This window comes from Talpa europaea (assembly GCF_964194135.1).
Source record: "Talpa europaea genome assembly, chromosome: 13".
Lineage (NCBI taxonomy): Eukaryota > Metazoa > Chordata > Mammalia > Eulipotyphla > Talpidae > Talpa > Talpa europaea.
This window is the reverse complement of record NC_140080.1, coordinates 40,867,943-40,893,896: the sequence shown is the minus strand read 5'-3', so window position 1 is coordinate 40,893,896 and position 25,954 is coordinate 40,867,943. Positions and strand designations below refer to the sequence as shown.

Here is a 25,954-nt window from a genome sequence, read left to right as displayed (position 1 = left end):
TTATATTTTAAAATAATGTATATTAGCTGTTTTGAGCTGTTGTTGATTCCAGGTATTTGGCTTTTTAAATTAAGGTGGGAAGATTATAAATCTAAAACTCTGGACCCTTTTTATCTCCTGTGAGACATATGTGGAGATAAGCCTTTTGTGCATTACCAAGCTTCTCAAAGTCCTTGTACTTTGTAAACTGAATAATCACACTTTCATGCATTTGTAGGGAGGAATAACAAAAGTAATCATGAATATTTAATGCTTAACATAGCATATTTCAAATAGTAAGGGCTAGATATTAGTTATGTTAGATTTTACAGTTATGCCCAGATGACTATAGAGTGTACAGTGGTATCTTTTGCTACCTCAGAGATTTTATTCTAAATTTCAATCATTAAAATCTCTATGTGATTATCCTATAGTATCTTTATCCATAGGGTGTCCAGAATTAAACTCATCTTCTTCCTCTTCACCTGCTTTACCATTTATTTATTCTGCTTCTACATGTTTTACCCCTGCCTTTTTTCAGGTATGGGGAAGGAAAACAGTAGACTCCCTTGGACACAAGAATTACAATATTTCTTTGCAAATGTAAGGTGACATTAAGTACAAAGGGTTGGAACATACTGAGAGCAACAAATTATGCAATTGTTTCACAGGAGAGTGTCTGAGAACTAATAGGAGCACAATGTAACTGATTGCCCAAATCTTAAATGTCATCAACATCCTAAATATTTAACAATTCCTCACTGTCCATATCAGATAATTTGCCATTTCTTTATCAGTTATATCACTAAAACTTGCCTGCAGTTGCCCATGTCCCCATTCTGCCCTCCTGTTTTTCTTGTTAAGATGCATATTATAATTTCTGAACATCTTCAAATTTTTCTCTTTTCCTCTCCCCATTCTCCACCCATCCCCCATCTTTCAGAGTTCACAAGAGATCTGCCCTTTCTTTACTGCCTCCTATTATTTCTTCACATCTCTTATCTCCAGCTAAGCAGAGGCAGTGTGGTATTGTGGTTGAAAGTAGAAACTCTGCTGCTACAATTTTTGTTTTCAAATCTCATCTCTGTAACCATGGGTAGATTACTTAACCTTTCTGTGATGTACTTTTTCCATCTGCAAAATGTAGTGGAAGCAGAATAGGGATCTTTGCCTTTGCGTCTGGCACAACTGAGACTGTTTGGAACTGGTAAAGGGCTGCCCCCATAGCTAGAGGTGAGCTGAGGGGCCCCCACAGGCCCCATCTGGTAGCCTCCAGTGGGATCCCAGAGGGGGATCCAGTCACTGCCAGGACAGACAGCGGGCTCAGGGAAGTGTGCTCCTGACTCACCATTTTAGAATAGGGATCTTTGCCTCCAGAACCCACGGAGACCCTATAGAATTGGGAAAGGGCTACCCCCACAGCCAGAGGTGAGTCGAAGGCCCTACCTGCAGGGAGTCAGAGCCCAGTGGGCGATCCAGTCACCCCACCTCCAGGGCAGTCTGTGGCACCTCAAGACACATCTTTGGAATTAAACAAATACAGAAGGAAGAGATAGTCTGTGACAGAGACCACTAACATATTCATAGTACCATTGCCCTACTGGACTTCTGGCATAACAGTATTTGACTCGATTGGACCATCAATTTCCAACATCCCAGAAAGAGCACACCAAAAAGATGCAGGCCAGTACCAGCAACACAGTGTCCCAATGCATAGGACAAATTAGAAAAGCCGCAGGGAAAAGAAAAAAGCAACTAAACAAGTCCTCAGGGAAAAGACACACCACAAAAAATCAACAACCAGATTGCAACAACAGTGACTTTGAAGAACTTCTGAGCCTTCCAGAAAGAGAATTTAAAATTGCCATGATTAAAAAACTGAAAGAAGTCAAAAATGATATGGGAAAAATAATCAACGATCAAAAGAATGAAATTGAGTCCCTAAAGAGGGAAGTGAAAGAAATGCAGGAGATCAAAGGATTAATGAAGGAGCTAAAGAACTCTGAGAAATGCAGAATAGATGAAATGGAAGAATGAATAAGTACTCTTGAAGACACAGAAATAAAAAGAACCAAAACAGAAAAGGAAAGAGAAGTATGAATGAAAAAGAATGAAGAAAGACTTCAGGATCTATCTGACTCCATGAGGAAAGGAAATATAAGAGTTACAGGAATTCCAGAAGGAGAGGAGAGAGACATAGGAACAGAGAAAATATTCAAGGAAATAATTGAGGAGAACTTCCCAAACATGAAGAAGAGGCTGAAAATAGACATACAAGAAGCAAGAAGAACACCAAACTTCCATGATGAAAGGAAAAATACAGCAAGACACATAATAGTAAAACTCCCAAGAATCCAAGATGCAGAAAAAATAATGAAGCTGACAAGGAAGAAACAGATAATGTATAAAGGAAATGTATAATGTATAAAGGAAATGTATAAAGGAAATGTATAAAGGAAATAATGTATAGATATTGTATAAAGGAAATGTATAAAGGATAATGTATAAAGGAAAACCAATCAGGTTAACATCAGACTTCTCCGAAGAAACACTTCAGGCAAGGAGAGAAAGGAGGGACATAGTCAACAGACTCCAAGACAACAAATGCCAACCAAGAATACTCTATCCCACAAAGCTTTCCTTCTTCTATGAAGAAAGAATAAGGGCCTTCCCAGACAAACAGAAACTCTGGAATTTCATTACAACTAAACCCCCACTCCAAGAAATACTACAAGGAATCCTAAAGCCAGAACCATCAGAAGGATGAATAAGAATGAAAAAAGAGAAAAAAAAATGAAAAAAAAAATAATTAAAATAAAACCAGAGAAAAGAAAAGCAAAATGGCAAATACAGACACTAACATATCAGTATTAACTCTAAATGTAAGCCGACTCAACTCTTCAATAAAAAGACACAGAGTTGCAGGCTGGATTAAAAAACAAAACCCAACCTTTTGCTGTCTCCAGGAAACTCATTTAACTACAAAAGATAAAAATAGACTGAAAGTAAAAGGATGGAAAACAATCCTACAAGCAAATGGACCAAAAAAAGAAGGCAGGAACAGCTATACTTATATCAGATAAAACAGATTTCAAACTCAAAAAGTTAAAAAGAGACCCAGATGGTCACTACATTATGATCAAGGGGACAATACTTCAAGAAGAAATAACATTAACATATACTCACCAAATGAAGGAACACCAAAATATATCATCTCTGAAAACAGACATCAGAGAAACACATATGTAGTAGGAGACTTTAACATACCACTATCAACAATGGATAGATCAATGAGACAAAAAATAAGTAAGGACATTAAAGCTCTAAATAAGGATCTAGACCTCATGGGCTTAACAGACACCTATAGAACAATAAACTCCCAAAAATCTGAGTACACATTTTTCTCAAGCACACAAGGATCATTTTCCAGTATCGATCACATACTGGGACACAAGACAAACATCAACAGATACACAAGATTGAAATCATACCAACCATCTTCTCTGACCATGAAGGCATCAAACTAGAAATAAACTATAAAAAGAAGGCAAGGAACTCTCCTACCTCATGGAGATTGAAACCCACACTACTGGAAGACCACTGGACTAATGAGGAGATCAAAGAAGAAATTAAAAAATACTTTGTGTTGAGTGACAAGGAGAACACCAATTTCCTAAATGTATGGGACACAGCAAAAGCAGTAATAAGAGGAAAATATATAGCAATTCAGGCTCACATCAAGAAACAAGAAAGAACGCAAAGAAACAGCTTAATATCACAGCTCCAAGAACTAGAAAAAGAACAACAAAAAAACCCAAAACCAGCACAAGAAAAGAAATAATAAAAAATCAAAGCAGAAATAAATGAAATCGAAACTAAAAAAACAATCTAAAAGATCAATGAAACCAAAAGTTGGTTCTTCGAAAAATTAAATAAGATAGACAGACTCTAGCCAGGCTCACAAAGGAAAAACAGGAGAACGCACAAATAGGATCACAAATGAAAGAGGAGAAATCACAACGGACACAGCAGAAATCAAAAGAATAATCAGAAACTACTATGAAGCTTAACAATCTAGAAGAAATGGACAAATTCCTACAACTCTACAGTCACCCAAAGCTAGATAAAGAAGAAATAGAATACCTAAACAGACCAATTATAAGCAGCGAAATTGAAATGGTAATCAAAACCTTCCCCAAAAACAAAAGCCCAGGACCAGATGGTTTTACAAATGAATTCTACCACACATTTAGAAACAAATTAGTGCCTGTTCTTCACAAACTCTTTCAAAAAATTGAAAAGGAGGGGATAAAACCAAACACGTTCTATGAAACCAACATTGCGCTAATAGCAAAACCAAAGGAAAACACTAAAAAAGAAAACTACAGGCCAATCTCTGTAATGAACACTGATGCAAAAATCCTCAATAAAATTTTAGGTATCAAAATCCAACAATGTATCCATAAGATAATTCACCATGACCAAGTAGGATTTATTCCAGGGACAAAAGGATGGTTCAACATCCAAAAATCAATCAGTGTAATCCAACACATCAACAAAAAGAAATATAAAAACCATATGATAATATCAATAGATGCTGAGAAAGCTTTTGACAAAGTAAAACACCCATTTACGATAAAGGCCCTTGAAATTCTTGGGATACAAGGAACATACCTCAACATCATAAAGGCCATATATGACAAGCCCATAGCCAATATCATTCTCAATGGTGAAAAGCTGAAAGCATTTCCATTAAGATCTGGAACAAGACAAGTATGTCCACTCTCACCACTGCTTTTCAATATAATACTGGAAGTCCTAGCCAAAGCAATAAGACAAGAGAAAGACGTACAAGGAATCCAGATAGAGAAGGAAGAAGTCAAACTATCACTATTCACAGATGATAAGATAATATACATAGAGAACCCCAAAAACTCCACAGAAAAACTAAACTAATCAATTTAGTAAAGTGGCAGGATACAAAATCAACACACAAAAATCAGTAGCCTTCCTATACACAATCAGTCTGAAGAAGAAGAAATCAAAAAAAACCATCCCTTTTATTACTGAAACAAAAAAAAATAAATCAAATACTGGGGTGGGCCTCTCCTAGTGGCACAGGCAGTTGAGTGCCATGCTGTGAAGCTGTCTGCAGCCTCTGCATCACTGGTTCTATGCTGGCTGGCTGGCAAGGGTCTCACATGGCGCAGCAGACCTCTCCTGTCTCGCCCGCTGCTCCCCTCAGCAGTGTATTTCGTCAATCTGCCTATTCTGTTCCCTGCTGTCTGTGATGAATCCTCTCATCTTCCCTCGCATCTGGCCTGTACCCCAGTTCTTGTACAAATAAATAAATAAATCTTTAAAAAAAAATCAAATACTTGGGAATAAACCTAACAAAAGAGGTAAAGGACCTATACAAAGAAAACTATAAAACACTGTTACAAGAAATAGAAGAAGACACAAAGAAATAGAAAGATATCCCCTGCTCATGGATTAGAAGAATTAACATTATCAAAATGGCCATCCTACCAAAAGCAATTTACTGATTCAATGCTATTCCAATAAAAATTTCAATGACATTCTTCAAAGAAATAGAACAATTATTGATGAAATTCATATGGAGCCACCAAAAACCCTGAATAGCCAAAGCTCTCCTAAAAAAAAAAAAAAAAAAAAAAGAAGGGAATGGAGACATCACTCTCCCAGACTTCAAGCTATACTACAAAGCCATAATAATTAAAACTGCATTGTATTGGAACAAGAAAAGACACACAGACCAATGGAACCAAATAGAAAATCCAGAAATAAACCCACAGATTTATGGTCAACTAATCATTGACAAAGGAGCAAAGAATATGCACTGGAGCAAAGAAAGTTTGTTCAATAAATGGTGCTGGGAAACCAGGTCACTACATGCAAAAAAGAATGAAGCTTGACTACTACCTCATACCATGCACAAAAAACAACTCAAAATGGATTAAAGAACTAGACATAAGACCTGAAACCATAAAATATATAGAAGGAAATATAGGTAAAACACTACATGACATGCACATCAAAGACATCTTTACAGACATATCACCCAAAGCAGTGACAGTGAAGGCAAAGATAAACAGCTGGGACTATATTAAATTAAAGAGCTTTTGTACAGCAGAAGAGACAAAAACCAAAACAAAGAGAAACACCACTGACTGGGAGAAAAGTTTTGCATACAACACTAATGATAAAGGACTGATCACAAAAATCTACAAAGAGCTGATGAGACTCAACAAAAACAAAGTAAATAACCCAGTCACAAATGGGCAGAAGAGCTAAAAAGAAACTTCTCCAAGGAAGAGAAGCAAATGGCCAACAGGTATATGAAAAAATGTTCAACATCACTTGTAATCAGGGAAATGCAAATCAAAACTACCATGAGATACCATCTCACACCAGTGAGAATGGCACATATTAAAAAATCTAGCAACAACAAATGTTGGCGAGGTTATAGAGAAAAAGGAACTCTCCTGCACTGCTGGTGAGAGTGCAAAATGGTCCAGCCATTATGGAAAGCTGTATGGAGATTCCTCATCCTACTAAAGATAGAGCTTCCATATGATCCAGCAATTCCACTCCTAGGTATTCATCCAAAGGACACAGGAACATTAATTCAGATGGGCACCTGCACTACTATGTTTATAGCAACACTGTTTACAATTGCTAAGCTCTGGAAACAACCCAAATGCCCAAAAATAGATGACTGGATCAAGAAGATGTACACATACACCATGGAATATTACTCAGCAATCAAAAAAGATAAACTCTTGCAATTTGCAGCAACATGGATGGAGCTGGAAGGGACCATGCTCAGCAAAATAAGCCAGAAAGAAAAAGAAAAATACTGGATGGTCTCACTCATAGCAGGAATTTAGAAAACCTAATAAAGAAAAAATCAAAATCAAAAATAACTATAAACCAGAGACACACTACAGTTGGAGGGGGAACGGAGGGATTAGGGCCAAAATAAGGGGGGTTGGAATTGTATGGGGAATATAATCAAAATGAAAATGCATACATTGTGCAAAAATGAAAAATGATGTAAGAATTATATAAAATAAAATATTAAAAAATGTAGTGGAAGCATCTACTTCATATAATTGTTATGAATAGTAAAGGAGTTTATAGAAATAAAGCACTTAGCATGTAAAAGGAATTATATTTGTGTGCTATAATTAGTTTTACTGCTCTGGCATTCTTGCTTGAAGAGTGACTTTTCTGAAGCACGTATCTTCAGAAAGCGCCTGCTGATGATTTTGTGCTAGTGGCTGTAAGGAGGAGGCTGAATAGTTCAGTGCTGTCCACTTTGGTCTTCACTGTCCCTATGTCCTTCATCACCCTAGGAGAACATTCCATTTGCATCATTCCATGATGCAAACTGTACTTTCTACCCACTGTCAAATCCTATTTGCTCTAAGTGTGCTGAAATTCTCCCTGCTGAAATTCTCCTCTTCCAAGTCAGAGTCATATACTTCACTGCCTCTCACTATTGGCCTAGGAACAAATTGTATTTATTTCTGAAGACCAGTTCATGCATTAATCTCTTCTGTCACTCATTTTATGGCCTGTGTTATTTTGAGGAAAGCCAAATAGTAATGGTTGACATTTATGGAACTCTTGGCTTGCTACCAGGAACCCTCTGAGAACCCTGCATATGGCTTAACTATTAATCTTTGCAGTCCTTTGAGTTGACACCCAAACAGAGTAAAGTTGAATAAATTTCCCAAGATCATATACTTAGTAATTAGTGAAACTATTACTTAAACCCAAGTCTGAATTCAAGATGTGTATTCTTTACCTAATGCTAACTTATTATTCTCTTTTACTTATGAGTCCCAGCTTCAAAAGAACTAAGGTCCAATCCAATTCTGAGATTGTGATTCAGTGATTCCTTGAGTGAAAAATGCATTGAAACAAAAGCATAATACAAGACAAAATTGCTCATCTTTGACAGGAGAAGTCACAGAATTTCTTGGGTACAGGTTCTTGGTTAATATATTAAAGATAAATGAAAGTTCTAGGGTCACAGGTGCCTTTGCTCCCATGATGCTGAAAGTAGCCATGGGCAGTAAGTAAGCTGGAGTTAAGAGAAGAGACCTGCAATATCAGACAAGCCCATTTGAAATTTGCATAATGTCCTGGCCAGACATGTCATCTCATTAAAGAAGTGGCTACTTCCCCAAACAGGATTTTAGAACAAGTTACTATCAAAGAATTGTGGGAAAGATTTCCTTGTGAAAGATGATTATGCAATATGATACAGATAATGCTACTTTACATTTAAATGGTATTAAGCAATGCTTAGTATTTTTATATCTATTTCTAGATTTGCATGTAGTCTACAGGGGGCAACATATTGGTACTTTTCACTTTGCAAATCTTCTCAAATTCAGGACCAATTTGTATCCCAGAATTTTTACTTTTTCCCTCCTTGTCCTCATTCTTAGACTCTTCCTATTTTGTCATATTGTACATACAAAAAGGTATCTATTGTATATATATATATGCACTTTAATAATAATACTATCAGTAATAATACAACACAAATGCTCATGTCTTTCATTCATTTTAAGAAATATCACATGGCTATATCTTTGAAGGCTTTTAGACACCCTACCCCTAATTCCCATTCTTTTTTTTTTTTTTAGATTTATTTATTTATTTATACAAGCACTGGGTACAGTCAGAAGCGTGGGAGGGTGAGAGAATTCACCAGAGTCAGAGCAGGGAACAAAACAGGCAGACTGACGAAGTAAACTGCTGAGGGGAGCAGCGGGTGGCAGGAGAGGTCTGTGCACCATGTGGGACCCTCGCCCGGCGGCCAGGAATCGAACTGGTGCTGCAGAGGCTGCGGGCAGCTTCGCAGCCCAGTGCTCAACCACTGCGCCACCAGGGGAGGCCCTATCTCCCATTCTTTACTACTGTGTAGGCTGCCAGATCCCAAGAGGTTCTTACATTTTCTTATCCTCAGCAAAGATACAAATGCTGTCCGGGCCAGCCTGGCAGATCAACGGGGTACCCGGGGGAGGAAGCAGGGGCTTGGTATGGGACAGGGGTATGCGAGGAGTGGAGACAAAGCCAGGATCATCGCCAGTCTCATTTATTCAGGAATGTGTACAATGTTATATAGGGTTCAGAGGGGGAGGTCTCTGGTTATCTCTAGCAAGGAGAGACCACCAATGCAAACAAGCCACAGTAGCAAGCAGAGGGAAAGGTTTAGTCGTCACAATAGGAAACTTGAAACCTTCCCTGGAGCTAACATTCAGTACCTGCTTCAGGCAAGAACCCGGATGTTCAGGTCTGGGCCTCAGGTCTGGGCCCCGACAAAATGCAACGACAGACTCTGGACACATCTCTCCATCTGTGGTGAAATTAAGTTGATTCTGCTGTTCTCTGTCCTTTGTTAAATAATAATGGATCCCTTTGTTATTTTCAGGCAATGCAGAATTTATTGTGGGACTCTGTATGTCGTTGGGATGTTGAAAATACGGCATTGAATACATTCAGACTAAGTTAATTTGCCTGGCTCTTACCCTGATGGATAAAACATGGCATATGGATGTCAGACACTGCCTACTATATGTCAGGCAGTGGAAAAACCAATAAGCAAATACCCATTTTAGACTCAAAGGTGAACAAGATCCAATTCTCTGCTCGTAGGGGGCTCAAAACCAGAGAATACATGTTGTTTTCTGTCTTTTTTTTTTTTCCAACCAAAAATGAAGATAATGTTCTTTTAGATGCCCTGATGGGAGGTTGTATATTTTCATTTCATTGTAATCAAATCACCCTGCTAACTTCTGTGACGAAAATAGTGTGATCCACTCTAACAAGAGGTTCACAGTTTTGTTACTCATGCAGTCAGGCACTGGTGGTAGATAAGGTGGGGTTAGGGAGGAGGCAACGAGAGACCACAACCTGAATTAGAGCTACCCACTGTGCTTAGTGAGAAAATGTGGCACAACCCCAAATTTTTGTTAAATATATATTTAAATCTGTCACTATTTGCTAATTATGTGCCAGATACAATATAATGTACATTAATTCATGCCAATCTCTAAGGAGTTGGCCCCATTTTGATACACAGGGAACTGAAACTCAGAAGCTGAACCATTAAGCAGAAGTGGAATCTGCCTTTGTCCTCAGAACATTCAACCTCCAAAGCTTCCCATATTAACCTTTATATTACACAGGCTTCACAGATAATTTCTGTCTGACAGGGAGAATAAGTTAAACTCCACAGGTGTGACAAACACATGGTAGTTTAGGTAATTTGTAGCCTTCATGAATGAATAAGAAATAATTAACCTCAAGGCAGGCAGTCAAAACATAGGTGTGGCTGCTGAGAGATGAATGGCACAACAGAGGAGGCAAACCTTGAGGATACATGCCACATGTTTCAGTTCTAAAAATGGAGAAAAGGGAAGGAGCAGAGAAGCAAGGGGCACAACCTAGAAGTGCAAAGAACAAGAGGGCAGTGGGCTGTGGCTGTTCACAGAGGGAAGGGGGACTGGTGGATGGAACCCAGGTCTCAAGGAGCCTTTGGAATGAGATTCAGGAACTGGGTGAAAGAAACACAAACCCGGGCTGACTCTGATGAGTCAAGCAGGGCTTAGGTGGGCCAGACCTATTTGTGAGCATGAGATGCCTCACACCCTGGGAAAGGAACGCCTTAGAGTCTACAAGGAGAAATGATCAACTTCCTGAACTTTCTGGAAACATCTCTTGGAACTATTGTAGTTCTTTTCCTGTATTTAAGCAGGTATTCTTTAAAAACCTACTTTGCACTTAGAGTTCCTTTTCTTAAGAAAATTTGTACAGTTTTCAGGGTATGTCCATGTGGGTATGTTTTGTTAAGGCATGTATTTCCATTTCCTTGATCTGTACTCTTACTGTTAATTAAAATTCTTGTCAGCACTTTAGTTTGACAACATAAGTTACTTGTTCCAGATGATTGAGTTTATTGGATGTAGTAATGCCTGCTTGGTTTAAATGTGAGGAAGAACTAATTAAAAATGAAACAATGAGATTTTTTTAGAAACAGCTTTTGGTTCAAACAACAGATTTTGGCAGTGTATTTAATTGTCTTTGTTTTATTCATGTATCTTTAAAAATTTATGCAATTTTCTTTTCATGTTACAAAAAAAAAAAGGATTTACAAGGTAGTGTTGCAAGAGATGACTGGACAGACAGGAATGTAACAGGAGTTGTAGGCTGTGGGTGTGCAGGTAACACCATGTCAGTCACTCTCCCACAATTCTAGAAAAGCATTCTTTGCTCTTTCTAATTTATGTGCCTGTGGATTCTTTTTATGGGAACTTGCAGAAGAATTCAGAGTTTGGGTTGGAGTGGAATGTCAGCAGATGCTTTACGTGCTAGTGCCAGAGAAGCTGATCAGGTGTTGACATCTGACTTAGGGTTTACTTGCCTACTTGTTGATAGAAGTCACATTCAACTCCCTTTAGTTGAATTCAGTCACTTTATAAAGTATTAATGGAATGTCTTTGGTATGCCAAACTTATGCTCACAAGGTAACAAAAGAGACAGATAGTTACAAAGATGAGTGGGAATTGGGGAGTGAATCATGGAAAGAGGGATAAGCATGTGCAAAATTCCAGAGTCCATGTAAGAGTCTGAGAGTGGGGACCAGTTCTTATGAAAATGTGAATGCAGAGAGCTAAGAATGGAGAGAGAGATGGAAGGTACAGATGTGGTTGTGAGACTCTAAAGCAGTTCTAAGCTGGGAGATGACAAGACTAGAGGGGGCTGGAAAATAGTGTGGGAAGCAGATATTGGAGGTTTGGGAGGAAGAATTGGTTGAAAAGCATTAACTGGCAGATAAGTATCCATGCTTGTTTGTGATGTTGAGCCTCCTCACTTTCTAACCCCTTGTCTCCACCCCTTATGCTACCTGTCCGCATCTTCCTTTGCCTGACTTCTACCATCATTTTGGCTTCTGCTTGTATTTCATTCTCAATGGTGAAAATCTATCAAGCTGTTACCAGCCACCACAGCATGAGTTCAATCCCCAGCCAGGGAGCTAACCTACATGGTGCAGCAGACTTCTCTCTCACTTGCTGCTCCCCTCAACAGTGTATTTCAGTAGATCCACCTGTCCTGCTCCCCACTCTGTCTCTGGTGAATCTGCTTATCTCCCCACCTCTGGCCTACACCCCAGTTCTTGTATGCAATAAATAAATAAATAAAACCTCAAAGACATTCTTCAAAGAAATAGAACAAATATTGATGAAATTCCTATGGAATCACCAAAAAAACAAAAACAAAAAACCCTTAAATAGCAAAAGCTCTCCTGACTGAAAGAAGAATGGAGGTATCACACTTGCAGACTTCAAACTATACTACAAAGCCATAGTAATTAAAACAGTACTGTAATAGAACAAAAACCAGACATGCAGACCAATGGAATTGAATCAAGGAAGTCTTTCTTTTTCACCCAATCTAAATTAATCTAATTTCAGTTTGATTGATATTTTTCTAATATTCTTTTTATATGATATTTTGTCCCCTCTGCTATATCATTTCTTTAAACAGGTATAATTGATTCACTGGTTTCAGATATGCAACATAATGATTTGATATTTGCATATATGCAAAGTGATTACAATAAACCTAGTTAACATACACACCACACATAGTGGTGGTGTTTTCCTTGTTAGAATTTTTAAGATGTACTCTTAGCAACTTTTATATATGTAATACAGTATTATTAACTGTGGGTACAGTACATTACATCCCCAGGGCTTATTTATTTTGTACCTGGAAGTCTTTATCTTTTGATCCTCTTAGCTTGTTTCATCTATCTCCCACCAACCCCCCCACCTCTGGTTATCACCGGTCTGTTCTCTGCATCTATGAACTCATTGCTTGTTTTCTAATTTAGATTTTTTTAGACTTCCATATAAATGAGATCACTTGGAGTTTATCTTTCTCTTACTTTATTTAGCATAATGCCCCAAAGATACATCTATGTTATTATAAATAGTGAGATTTCCTTCTTTTCAATGGTTGAAGTGTATATATATGTTACATGTATATGAGCACCTGTGTGTCTCATATTTTCTCTATTTACTCTTCTTAACAGTCTTAAAGTGTCTTGAAAGGAGGATTTAATTATGTATTTTTTGCTCACTGATGCCTTTCTTAGCATCTAGCAAAAATGGATATTTAATATTTATTAAATATTAATTTGGTGAAAAGACCAATGATGTCTGACTTAGTATTTTCAGTTTCTTTAAAGTGTTTTTTGAAAAGCTTATTTAAATGGTCCCAGAGATGGTCTTCCATCATTCAGGAAATAGCAACAGCAGCAATAAAAAGCAAAAGAGAAAACTTATACAAAATAACTACAAAAAACATTGTTCTACTTCTTTGGAAATTAGTACATGTCTCTGAGGTAGACAGTCTCATTACCTGAATGTGTAATGGATTTGTAAGATCAGAACATTAATTCTATTTTCTCTTCCTTCTTCTTTGGAGAGGATATACAATTATATTTTCATATATCAAAAGTCCTCAATTAGCAATAGGTTTTAGGAAACTCTACTTATTGAAAGAATGTATAGCAGAAGCAGGTCCTTGAATAACATTGTTTCAATCAATGTAAGCTCATATTTGTTGTGCTTTATAAATTAGCTGAATAAAATTTAAATGAATTAAAATTGACTTTTGTCAACAAGTGAGCAAGAAAATCATGGGATTGTTTTTTTCTCATTAATGTTATAAAGAAATGAGGTTGGAAGAATTGATTCAAGGACCTGCTATATCATATATCTGTATACTGTGACTCTTCTATAACCCAATTTTAATTCAGTGTGAATAAAGATGTTATATTGTCAGTTCTATTAAGGATGCTATTGCTTTGCAAATTCTTTCACCAATTGTTTGCTTGGATGCCTAACACAGACACTGACACAAAGTAGGCATTGATAGATGTGTTAATTGAATAGATGCAAAAAAAGCTTACAGAGATATACAAGTCACACTCTGTTCTTTGAGAAACATAGACTGCAATAGTGAGACAAGCCAAGTGTCAGTTCCTAGACCTTAGGGAATGAAAACCTGGGAGACTTCCACTAATACATGGGAACTTGCACAAATGTGCCAGCCATGTTTTATAGGCAGGTTCTCAAGTAGGATGTTGTCAGAAAGCAGCTTCAAACTATGGCAATATCCAGTGTCTTAAACACGAAACAGCTGGCAAAATAGTGTTTCCTGATTCCTTTGTTTGAAGTCTCACTCTTTACATGTTTCAGGAATACACAGAACTAAGGCATTGTGGCATGGATTAAACAAGAGAAGAAATGTGTTTCTTTTGAAAAGTGCATTAAAAGATATTTTGGATTCACAGAATAGATTCAGCATTTCCAAAATGCACAAATTTAAGTTTGTTGTCAGTTTTCCTGTGGAAAAAAAAATAACAACGGATGAGAAATACTGATGCCATAGGCATTTGATGAACAACCAACTGCACCAGTGTACTCCCCCAAATGTATTAAGTCCCTCCACTTATTGATATTTTTGAAAGGAATTACTTCAGGTTAGGAATATTTTTGCAACTGGTACTGATTACATAAGAACGATGCTCAGTGGGCCTCCCATGTGGTGCAGGAATTAAAGTCTCAGTGCTATCAAGCTATCACCAGCCACTGTGGCCTGAGTTGGATCTGCCATCCCGGGAGCTGACCCACATGGCACAACAGACCTCTCCTGTCTGGCTCTCAACAGTGTATTTCAGTCGATCTGCCTATTCTGCTCCCCACTCTGTCTCTGGTGACTCCTCTCATCCCCTGTACCTCTGGCTTACACCCCAGTTCTTATATGTATAAATAACTAAAATAAATATTTCTTTTTAAAAAGATCCATGCTCAAAATGCATCACAACCTTTAGCTTATATTCCTGAAAATATATTTTAATGTATCTTTTAATTTAAAGGAAACATATTTAGGAAACTCTTCATAAAAGGTTATTTTTTTCCCTTTAAATTAAAGAAGAACCAAAACAATATGCCATTGTTTTCATTCATGAGTGTTTTGAAAATACTGAAAAAGGAACTATGTTTCTATAAATTCTTATACATAAACCATCATTTTGTTTTCCAGCTGTCACTCATAACTCCCATAGAAGATTACTTTGTAATCTTTAATCTTCTTTAGGCTATTTGATTTTCTAAATTCAATCTTTGTTATAGCTTTGGCATGTATTTTGTTACAAAATCATACTCTGAAACAGAACAAGTTCCTTAGGTTTTTCAAGTATCTTATATCAGTCATGGGGGGTGTTAACATATCCAAATTAAGTTGTTGAAGCTGAACTATAAACTGGCTCATTCTAACAGACATGGATTGGCACACCTAGCAAGAATGCCAGATGCCTTCCTGGTCCCTGAAAACAATGAAACATAGACTGAGAAATGACTTGTGACTTTTATCTAGAGGGAATTTAAGCACAGATTAATAGGTGGACGTTGAATTAGTAGATCCTTGCGTTTCCTTCCACTTAGACAGTCTAGGATTCTCTGATTCACTCTTACTGCCAGCCTATGCCAGATACGAGACACTATAAATCCTGTAAAGTAAAAATTCATTAGGGTTAATGTGAGATGATTCATATATTTCTTATACCCGAAACTACTTCTTCTAGGTATACCTAACATATAATCTTACTTTAAATATAGAAAAGAATCATTTCAATACTTACTCAGTTTCACGACAAAAGAAGCAATCACTGTCATATGTTTTGCCATCAGATCCACAAATGGGTGCATATATTTCAATACAAAATTTCAGTTCATGTGGTAATGTTTTATATTTACTGCAGTCAATCTGAAAATGCATATCAAAAACCTTCAATTGCTTTGGTCAAATCATTTTTCCCAGGATTTAGGATTTTCTCAACAAATTCAGAAGATTCTCAGTGCATTTGTTTCTTATTCAGTTGTCTATCTTTGAGATGTATCAGTTTTAAAGACTTTTTATATCAAATATAAAATCACAAGTGATAAACTTCTTTATAGCTGGTAAACAGTGCATAACTTATTTAGAAGTAGAATATTGTGCCCTATATGGGTTCATGCCTCTGTTCTCAGTACACACGGCATGCCCACCATGCAATCACCCCAAAGGAGCACTCAGATGTAAGACCAGCTTTTTAACATGTCCTTTTATTTCTCTCTTTTACTTAAAAAGTTTTATCTGAATGCAATTGTGAGGTGTATTCTAGGGGTAACTTCTATAGTTCTAAAAACTGGTATACCATTGGCAACTTTTACCATTAATTACTGATAATAAATTACTAGTTATACACTTCACCAGCACATAGACAAAACTATCTTGACATTATAATTGACAACCTCTATTCTAAATTTCTGGAGCAAAGTCAAGATGATGAGCTGCCTGTAGGAACAAATAGACAATTACCAAGAAAGAACTTTCTGGGTTTCTCATCTTTGAGCCAATTGAAGGTTGTGGACAGTAAAGTTAAACACATTGGAATTTAAATCCTGACTGTATAACCCTAAGATAATTATTTCTCTAAGCCTTAGTTTCTTTTCTGCAAAATGATGATGACAACATCTTCCTTACAAAGTTAAAGAAAACCTATGTAACTGAGAAGACATGCATAAAAAGCTTAGCATTATATGGCATGGAAATATGAATAAATAACATTATTATTTTAATTCCTTGGCTTTACTTTCAGAACCACACTATCCAGGTATAAGCAAAAGAGTCTATATTTCCAGCTCTTTGTCCCAGAGTTCCAGATATCATATTTTACCAGTTGATTAATTTCTTTGCTTGGATAGCCTGAAACATGCTCAGACTTAAAGATGAATTCATCTCCCCTTCATATATGCTTCATTCCTTCATTCATTTCTTCCTGAAGTTACTATACCCCATGGGTTTTCTAAGTTTTAGGACTGAGCTAAATGCTGGCAATATAAAGACTAGCAAAGGGGCATAACATCAGAAAGACCTCAGAGGCTCGTGGTGCCCAATAGCAATTGCAGTGCTCTGTATGCTTATATACCAACATGGTTTCACTTCTCTCCTTGCCTGCTCAAATCCTGGTACCAGGACTTGTGAAATATACTCATTGTGACCAGGAAACTACCAAGGCTTAATACCCACCAGCCTTTCCTTTCTCACCCTGCTGCTAATTCATGTAATTGAAATTGAAATCAGGCCTGTCTGCTTCCAAATTAGTATTTTTAACCCTATTGTTTCCTTTAAAAGTTACAACAAAAGAATCATATAGGTGAAAGGAGCTGCCCAGCTCCCAGGGTCACACAACTGAAAGGCCAGTAGAACATGGATTATAACCCAAATTCTCTGGTTGCTGGTTGAAAGCCTTTAGCACCACACCTAGATTTACTCAATAAATAGTAGTCATAAAGAAATAATCCTTACCAAATATGAATCATGAAGGAAAGGCTATGTTAAAACTTCATTCTCTAAGCTAGAGAACAAAAATATGTGTGATCCATTTAAAAGTGATAAGCATCATGACTTGTCTTACCAAGATTTACTATGTACCCTTTTCAAACCAATGGCCTTAAGTTTCACAACAATCTATGAAACATGTTCTACTGCCCATGGTCACAAATCAGAGAGCTGGCATCCAAGCCCAAATATGATGCCAGTTGTCTGACCACTTTGTTCTACTACTTCCATATCAGAAAATCCTTTCTACGGTTTTTGAGGAAAAACCCATTTTGTTACTCAAAAACATAAAATTTGAAACATATAAAAATTAATTCATATCGAGTATCAAATATGATTTACTGATTCTAACTTTAACCTTATATAAATTATGCTTAGGGAAGCAGCCCAAGTGCCCACTGCTGGAGGATTGGGTAAAGAAGATGTGCTATGCTCACAGAATGGAATCCTGTTCAGCTATAAGGAAAGATAAAAATTTGCAGCAAAGTGGAAGTAACTTTAGTTAGATTCCATTTAGTTATGGAAGCAAAATTATCCAGAAAGACAAATATTGCATGATTTCACAAATATAGGTAACATAAGGAAACAAAGCAGATGAACTGATAAAGCAAAATAAAAATAAGCTGGTGGGTATTGATAACTGAACTAAGGTTACCAGTGGTTAGGAGGGAGGGGAGAAGAAATAAAAGGTTAAGGGGGTGTCAGGAATGGTGCTGCCTACTTTGTCTTTGCCCTTTTTTTCTTATCAGAAATAAAGTATAATATATGACTATAATATATAAAACTTTAAAGTCATAAGAAGAACAACTTGGAACGAAGTCAGATAGCTGTAATTAAAAAAAAGACAAAATTACATAAAAGTAGAACTTTATATAAAGATATATGTGCTGACCTTTCTGTGTATGGCACCATCTACATCTGGAAGAAAAACAAAGTTAAGGGGAAATTAAACACTGGAATAACTTCATCTTATTAAAAAGTAATCCAATTTATATTTCAACTATCACCTGCCATAAAAATTATAGAAGTCTCCAGAGTTGCATATCAGCATTATATCAAAAGTTGAGGAGTTTGTTTTATTCTTTCTTTTCTCATAATTAGAGTTTAGGATATATTGGGGAGAAAAACAAGTGTGTTTTACTTTTAGGGGGTGTCTGCTGTTGAGTAGCAGGCATAGATGGCAGAAGGTGGACCAGAGGTTGGAAATTCCAAGGTGGTAGATTTTAACTCAATAATGGAATGATAATAATAGTTCATCATGCCAAATAATGGATTGGACTGTTTTATGAAAAAAAGGAGGTCCCCATAAATGGTTATGTATAGTCAAAGCAGAATCTGGACCACCACTTCTCAAAGAAATTTCTCAGAGTGTTTATGTGGGCAAGAATTTAGTCTTAGCTGAATATTTGGGTCCACTCAACCCCTAAAGTCATATGAATTAGTGCTGTTTACTAGTAGAGACTAGAAACTACATTTATAAAGCATTCCTTAATATCTATGTGATGAAGGGCCTCCCTGGTGGCACAAGGGGTTAAGACGCACCACTACTATGACACTATCCGCAGCCACTGCAGCACGAGTTTGATCCCTGGCCAGGGAAGTGACCCACATGGCACAGCAGACCTCTTCTGTCTTTCCCGCTGCTCCCCTCAGCAGTGTATTTCTGTAGATATGCCTGTTCTTCTCCCAACTCTGTCTCTGGTGAATCCTCTCACCCCCCACATCTATGGCTTGCACCCTAGTTCTTGTAGGCATAAATAAATAAAGCTTTAAAAAAATCTATGTGTTGATTTTTGTAGCCCAGAATGTTGTAGACAGAAGATGGCATGAGCTCTCAGAGCAGGGCCATTTATAAGGGAGATACTTACTGAAGATGGTCGCAAGTGCCAGACTCACAAGGAGGACAAAGCTGGTTACTCTCATGATGCTCAAGTGACCAAGTTTTGTCAGATGAACAAAGGAAGTGGCTTTCCGGTGTCTGCCCCAGCTCTGTGGGTCCTGCTTTATATACTGTCAAGAGTTCCTGCTTAATTTGTGAAATAGCTATTTCTAGAAACACAGTCCTGGAAAATGCAAAACATATATTAGGTATGGGAATTCTTTGATTGTGAAAGACATGGTTGCATGTGACATTTGAATAAATAACAGACCCAATAAAGCTGGCTTTATTTCTTTACCTCTTTATATTATTAATATTTTGAATGCTTTCACATCTATATTCTTTGATCTTAACAAGTTTATTAGAGTTAGTATTATTTTCTTTGTTTTACAGATGAAAAAGTGAAGTCATACAAGGAAGTTAAGGTAGTGTACTGGGTTCACTGCATATTCTTGGTTGCATTGCTTTTTTCCAGAAATAATCATCAACATGGCAATTTTATAGGTTTTGACTCTTTTCCAGATTCCCTTATTTCATCCTCTCTTTTTCATCATCCATTGGGAAATGTTCCCATTTGAGATCCCAGACTGGGCACAGAGCAGAGATATCTATACTCAGTTCTTGGTTCAGCAGAAACAATGATCCAGACACTTTAGCAGGGGGATGATTTTCAAAAAATGCCAAATTTGGCAAAATGGTTCAAAGGGTAGAGCTCATGAGCAACCCACCTCATTTAGCTGCCACATCTCTGATAGACTCTTCTTTATCAAAGGCTCTTCAGAGAAGGGCCTCTGGAAAGCCAATAGTAAAGAGCTATGTGGTCACTTGAACCCTGAGTGGATCTAGTGGCTGCCTAAAGCTTTGACCATAATTCCCTAGTCCCCTTACATAGACTGATAGTTCAAGAGTGAGTTGTTAACTTTGCCCTCAACCATAGATGACATGGAAGTCACATGGCCAATGGCATCTTCCACTAATGCAATAGCTTTCAATACATGAACCACCAGCCATTTAGCTGTGGTTTAAATAAGTTTAATTGTGTCTTCGTGAAGTGATATTTTATTTGGAATCTTTGGTAAAGACTACAAGAACACTTATTTTGTAATATACTAACGTCTAAATAAACAACTCTACAAGAAGGCCTTGAAAGCAACTCTTACAGTTTTGGTAGATAAAGTTGGAAGACACTGCCTACACCACCAATGGAAGCAGTACCATAGGCTGAGAGACATATTCATATTTATTTCTCTTCAAAAGGATAAAGACAGCAGGAATTTGTGTTGAAGTAGTCTTGGAAGTAGGCATCAAAATATTACTGAGAGTTGAAAGTCTGGGAGTTTTACAGACCTGAATTCATTGTCAGCTCCATCATTCTCTACATGACCTTGTGCATGTATTTAATTCTATAAGCATTAGTTTTTTTTCATTTTCATTTGATCATTCAATAAATGAACATATACTCTGACATACAACTTGGATATACTATTCTTAATAAGGAACTTTGACCCTGAACTCACTATCTCTCAGCAAACTTTCTACTTGACCTAACTTGGACTTCTCTGAGTCTTCTTGACTAGGCCTTGAACTAAGCATCAACACTACTGCCATTCTACCACTTCACATCTTTGGCCTGCCCAACCCAGTCTTAGCATAAAATCCTGCTAAGTCATCCCCCTACCGTTGATATATAATCTTTCTTTTTTTTTTTTAAATAATAAATTTTATTTTTATATTCCCCCATACAATTGCAAACGCCCCATTCTGACCCCAATCCTTCCCCTCCCGCCCCCCACCCCCCAAAAAGTGTCTCTGGTTCATAGTTTTTTGTTGATTTTGATTTTCACTTTCTTATATTCATTTTCCTGGTCCCTTATTTAAGTTTTCTAGATTCCTGCTATGAGTGAGACCATCCGGTATTTTTCTTTTTCTTTCTGGCTTATTTCGCTGAGCAATTTCCCTTCCAGCGCCATCCATGTTGCTGCAAATTGCATGTGTTTATCTTTTTTGAATGCTGAGTAATATTCCATGGTATATATGTACCACATCTTCTTGATCCAGTCATCTATTTTTGGGCATTTGGGTTGTTTCCAAAGCTTAGCTATTGTAAACAGTGCTGCTATAAACATAGGGGTGCAGGTGCTCTTTGGAATTGATGTTTCTGTGTCCTTTGGGTAAATACCTAGGAGTGGAATTGCTGGATCATATGGAAGCTCTATGTTTAGTAGGTCCAGAAATCTCCACACAGCTCTCCATAGTGGTTGGACCAGTTTGCACTCCCACCAACAGTGCAGAAGAGTTCCTTTTTCTCCACACCCTCGCCAACATTTGTTGTTGCTAGTTTTTTTAATATGTGCCATTCTCACTGGTGTGAGATGATATCTCATGGTAGTTTTGATTTGCATTTCCCTGATTACAAGTGATGTTGAACATTTTTTCATATGTCTGTTGGCCATTTGCATTTCCTCTTCAGAGAAGTTTCTTTTTAGCTCTTCTGCCCATTTTTTGACTGGATTATTTTCTTTGTTGTTGCTGAGTCTCATCAGCTCTTTGCAGATTTTTGTGATCAGTCCTTTATCATTAGTGTTGGGTGCAAAAATGTTCTCCCAGTTGGTGGGGTTTCTCTTTGTTTTTGTTATTGTCTCTTTTGCTGTGCAGAAGCTCTTTAATTTGATGTAGTCCCAGCTGTTTATCTTTGCCTTCACTATCACTGCTTTGGGTGATGTGTCTGTAAAGATGTCTTTGATGTGCAGATCCTGTAGTGTTTCGCCTATATTTCCTTCTATGTATTTTATGGTTTCAGGTCTTATGTCTAGTTAATCTTTCTTGATATCTGATTAAGTTTTTCACCCCCCAACTCTAATGCTTAAGTCCTTGATCTGCCTTTCACAATTGTCTTGTTGGTCCAGTTTAGTAAAAATCCTCTTGTCCTTGATATTACTTGTTAGTAATTTTTCTTCTACTGATCATTTCACCCTGATCTTGGCTATAAATTCCCACTTGTCTTTGTTTTATTTACTGTTGAGTCCAATCTCTTTCCCCTATTGCAGTAGGGGCATTGGATATACTGTATATACTTTGAATAACACCTTCCTTATCTCTTTAACAAGCATTAAATAATTTCTCTTGAATAAACTTACAGAATAAAATTAATGATGGAACCAGCATCATAAGTTGTGCATTTTAAATGAGATTGTGTATGTGAAGCTCTTACAGGGTCAGACACATGATAAGCTCTTGATAAATGTTAAAATCAAATGGAGTAATCTATTTGTTCATTAATTATAGATTAATCATAACTCACTGTATTCTCATCTATATTGGCTTTTGAACACAGTCTTTCTGGGGCCACCAGTGTTGGTGAGGCCAACTATTAAGAAAGTTAAGATGTAAACATACATCTGTGCTTCATTAACCAAAAAGTAAAATGTTAGCTCACAGTTACATAATCCTACACAAAGTACAGCATCCTTATAAACAGACATTTTGACTCACTCAGTGGATAGAAATAAGTCCCAGAGACAATAAGAAGTTAGGTTGATAGCTGTAAAAATTATGACTGAGTTCTCTGTTGACTCGGATTCATTTTTATGAAATAATGAGAATGTGAATGAGTGTTAGAGATTTCTATTTCAAGGTTTTAGTTAAAAGAGGGAATTAGGGGTGCAGGTGTTCTTTGGAATTGATGTTTCTGTGTCCTTTGGGTAAATACCTAGGAGTGGAATTGCTGGATCATATGGAAGCTCTATGTTTAGTAGGTCCAGAAATCTCCACACAGCTTTCCACAGTGGTTGGACCAGTTTGCACTCCCACCAACAGTGCAGAAGAGTTCCTTTTTCTCCACACCCTCGCCAACATTTGTTGTTGCTAGTTTTTTTAATATGTGCCATTCTCACTGGTGGTACATATATACCATGGAATATTACTCAGCATTCAAAAAAGATAAACACATGCAATTTGCTGCAACATGGATGGCGCTGGAAGGGATCATGCTCAGCGAAATAAGCCAAAAAGAAAAAGAAAAATACCGGATGGTCTCACTCATAGCAGGAATCTAGAAAACTTAATATTGATATATTTCTGTGTAATATATAATATGTAGTGTAATATAGTATGGTATAATAAGTATAACATTTCCCCAAGGATATGTGTGTGCATGTGTGCCCATCTTACCATTTGCTGTGAAGTCATCTTGGAGTGTGGAGGTGAAAATCTTTGCAGGAATAAAAGATATTTATGGTGCTAGGGAAATGAGAAAAAGGTAATGAATTTAAGGAGAAAAATAGAGAAAATTAGAAAAGCAATAAAAAGTCATAGAAAAAAATATGAGGAAGAAAGCAAAATAGGAGAGAAAAGGAAAACAATCTGGCCAAGGAAAAAAAGAAGAGAGAACCAAAAGGACCAAGAAAATAGTGAAACTTTTTTTTTCCCATGACTCCACATTTCTGGGCCAGTGTTTCTTCTCTTTTGTGCACTTCTGCCCTCTTTCTTCACATCTATGTTTGGTTTGAGAAGATGTGTCAGAAAGACCAAAGACTGAGAAAAATTAGATTACTGGATGTCTTACTATGATTAGCACACTGAAGTGAGGGTTTGTGAGCTGAGTGGTATTTTTTTAATATAATTAAATTTATTTATTTTCTTGTATCTTTGTTCATTTTTGTACAATATTTGATTTCTGCTCTCAGGTGTAGTCCCCATAATTCTCCCCCCACCATGGCACCCATGAACCATCACCATAGTCCCTTGTGGTGAGCTGAGCCTTAACCACTGATTTGAGTTAAGCACTATGAACTGACTAGATATGTGGAGAAATTGTGCATTAGCATTAGGATTAGAGAGATGGAAGCCTAGTTTCATGGCTCAATAGTTATTAACATGGAATTATAGAGCTGAGTTAAGTTTAACACAGCATTTTCCAAGTGAGTGCTATTCCCTGAGTAGGATCGTCCACCGTTCTTGTTAAAACAGACTGGTATGCCGGGTAGAGAAGCAACTAGGAGAGAGTCTTTAGAATGGTTAGAAAGTGAATTACTACCCAAACAGGATCTCCATTGCAGATAAATCCTTTTTTTGCCAAAATTATTGCTCTTAAGACTTTTAAAGCCCTAAGATTAAGCTAGATGGTTAAGATATTCAGAAAGTTCACTGGTTAATTTTGACAATATTTACCATAAAATTATAAATATAGCATTTATTTTTTCAAATAAACCTATAGTTATGAAAACATCTCATTCCTAAAAAACCTTATGGTGAATATTAGACGTATTGTACATATTTTGCTTTTTACTTTATAGGTTTCAATCTTCTAAAGTTACTAGCTAGATAGTAGTTTCCTAAATTTTTTAAATAAACATTCTTTCACTCGATACTTTGAACTCAACAATGAATTGTTAGAATATAGTCATAATGTACATATTTTAATCATAATATACATATTTATATTTGTACATTAGTTTATTTGGGAGAAAGAACTAATGGATCTATTTATGAAGAATGAACAAATATCTGGTTACTTAGGACATTAAAGCAAAACTGTCAATTTAATAAGGTTAAGCAGCTTATTATCTGGATTGCTTGTTTGCTACTAAACGATATTTTTGCCTAATGAAATTGTGATCCTTTGACTAACCCTTTTAACTTTGAAATAGAGCTGTGCTCTTTTACTTGTATTAAAAAAAAAAAGAGCAAAATGGGAGATGAGTCAGCCTCTGAGATGGCTCATTTAGCAGAATCCAGGAAATTTTATGAGAGAAAAACAGAGTAGAAAGAAAGAAACGTGTTATTTGTTAATATTTTCTTGGTAAACTTTAATGCCTCTTAAAGGTATGGATGGAAGACAAATTTTAGAGAGGATCTCAAGCAGTTAGGAGTCAGCACCCAGGGTATTCTGTTGAGATGAAAGCAGGACACCAGCAAGTAAAGAGACAAGAGAAGAGAAATTATGGAGTATTGTAACAATAAATAGGTAGCAACATCTTTCCTCTCGGATGACTTGTTGCAATGAAGGAGCTTCCCTTTCAAGGAACTATAGGAAGAAAACCTATTACAAAGGATCAGTATGGTCCATGAAATAGTATCTCATGGTAGCTATTAAGGGAAAACTTCAGGAGAAGGTGAGGTATGCAACGGGTGTGTATGTGTATGCACATATGTGGATATTTGTTTGTGTGCCTATGTGGGTATTTGCGTGTGTCCACATTTGTGGGTATATCTATATGTGTGTATACATGTGGACATTTGTATGAGTGTATGGACATGTGCAGATATTTGTATGTGTGTGTGTGCACATGTGTGTGTGCCTGTGTTTCTTGGATCCCACTTGGGATTCCTTGTACAAACTTTCTCTTGAACAAGACACAGTTTCCTTTAAAACTGAGATATAATCCCTGATCTAAGAAATAAAACCAAACAGAAGTAAAGATAAACTCCCTGGGGAGAATCTTTTATTGAGGTGCAAAAAGAAGTTAATTAGGCATGAATTTGAGCAGAAAAGTTTTCTCTGCTCAACAAAGATGATTGTTCTACCCCAACCAGAACCTCAGCCAAGTTGAGGGTTGAGGGGCGCTTGGAGATGAAGACGATGCTGAGTCCATGGAAAAG

At 36.9% G+C, this 25,954-nt stretch overlaps 1 protein-coding gene across 1 annotated transcript; it reads right to left on the bottom strand.

The window, feature by feature from the left end:
- Window positions 1–14,377: 14,377 nt before the first annotated feature.
- LOC311183286 (serine protease inhibitor Kazal-type 9-like) lies at window positions 14,378–19,398 on the bottom strand (the record flags this gene model as incomplete). Its single annotated transcript, XM_084252639.1, has 4 exons — window positions 14,378–14,435; window positions 15,734–15,858; window positions 18,368–18,393; window positions 19,344–19,398. 4 exons carry the CDS (start codon window positions 19,396–19,398, stop codon window positions 14,378–14,380), a joined length of 264 nt encoding a protein of 87 aa, XP_084108765.1.
- Between the last annotated feature and the right edge of the window lie 6,556 nt (window positions 19,399–25,954).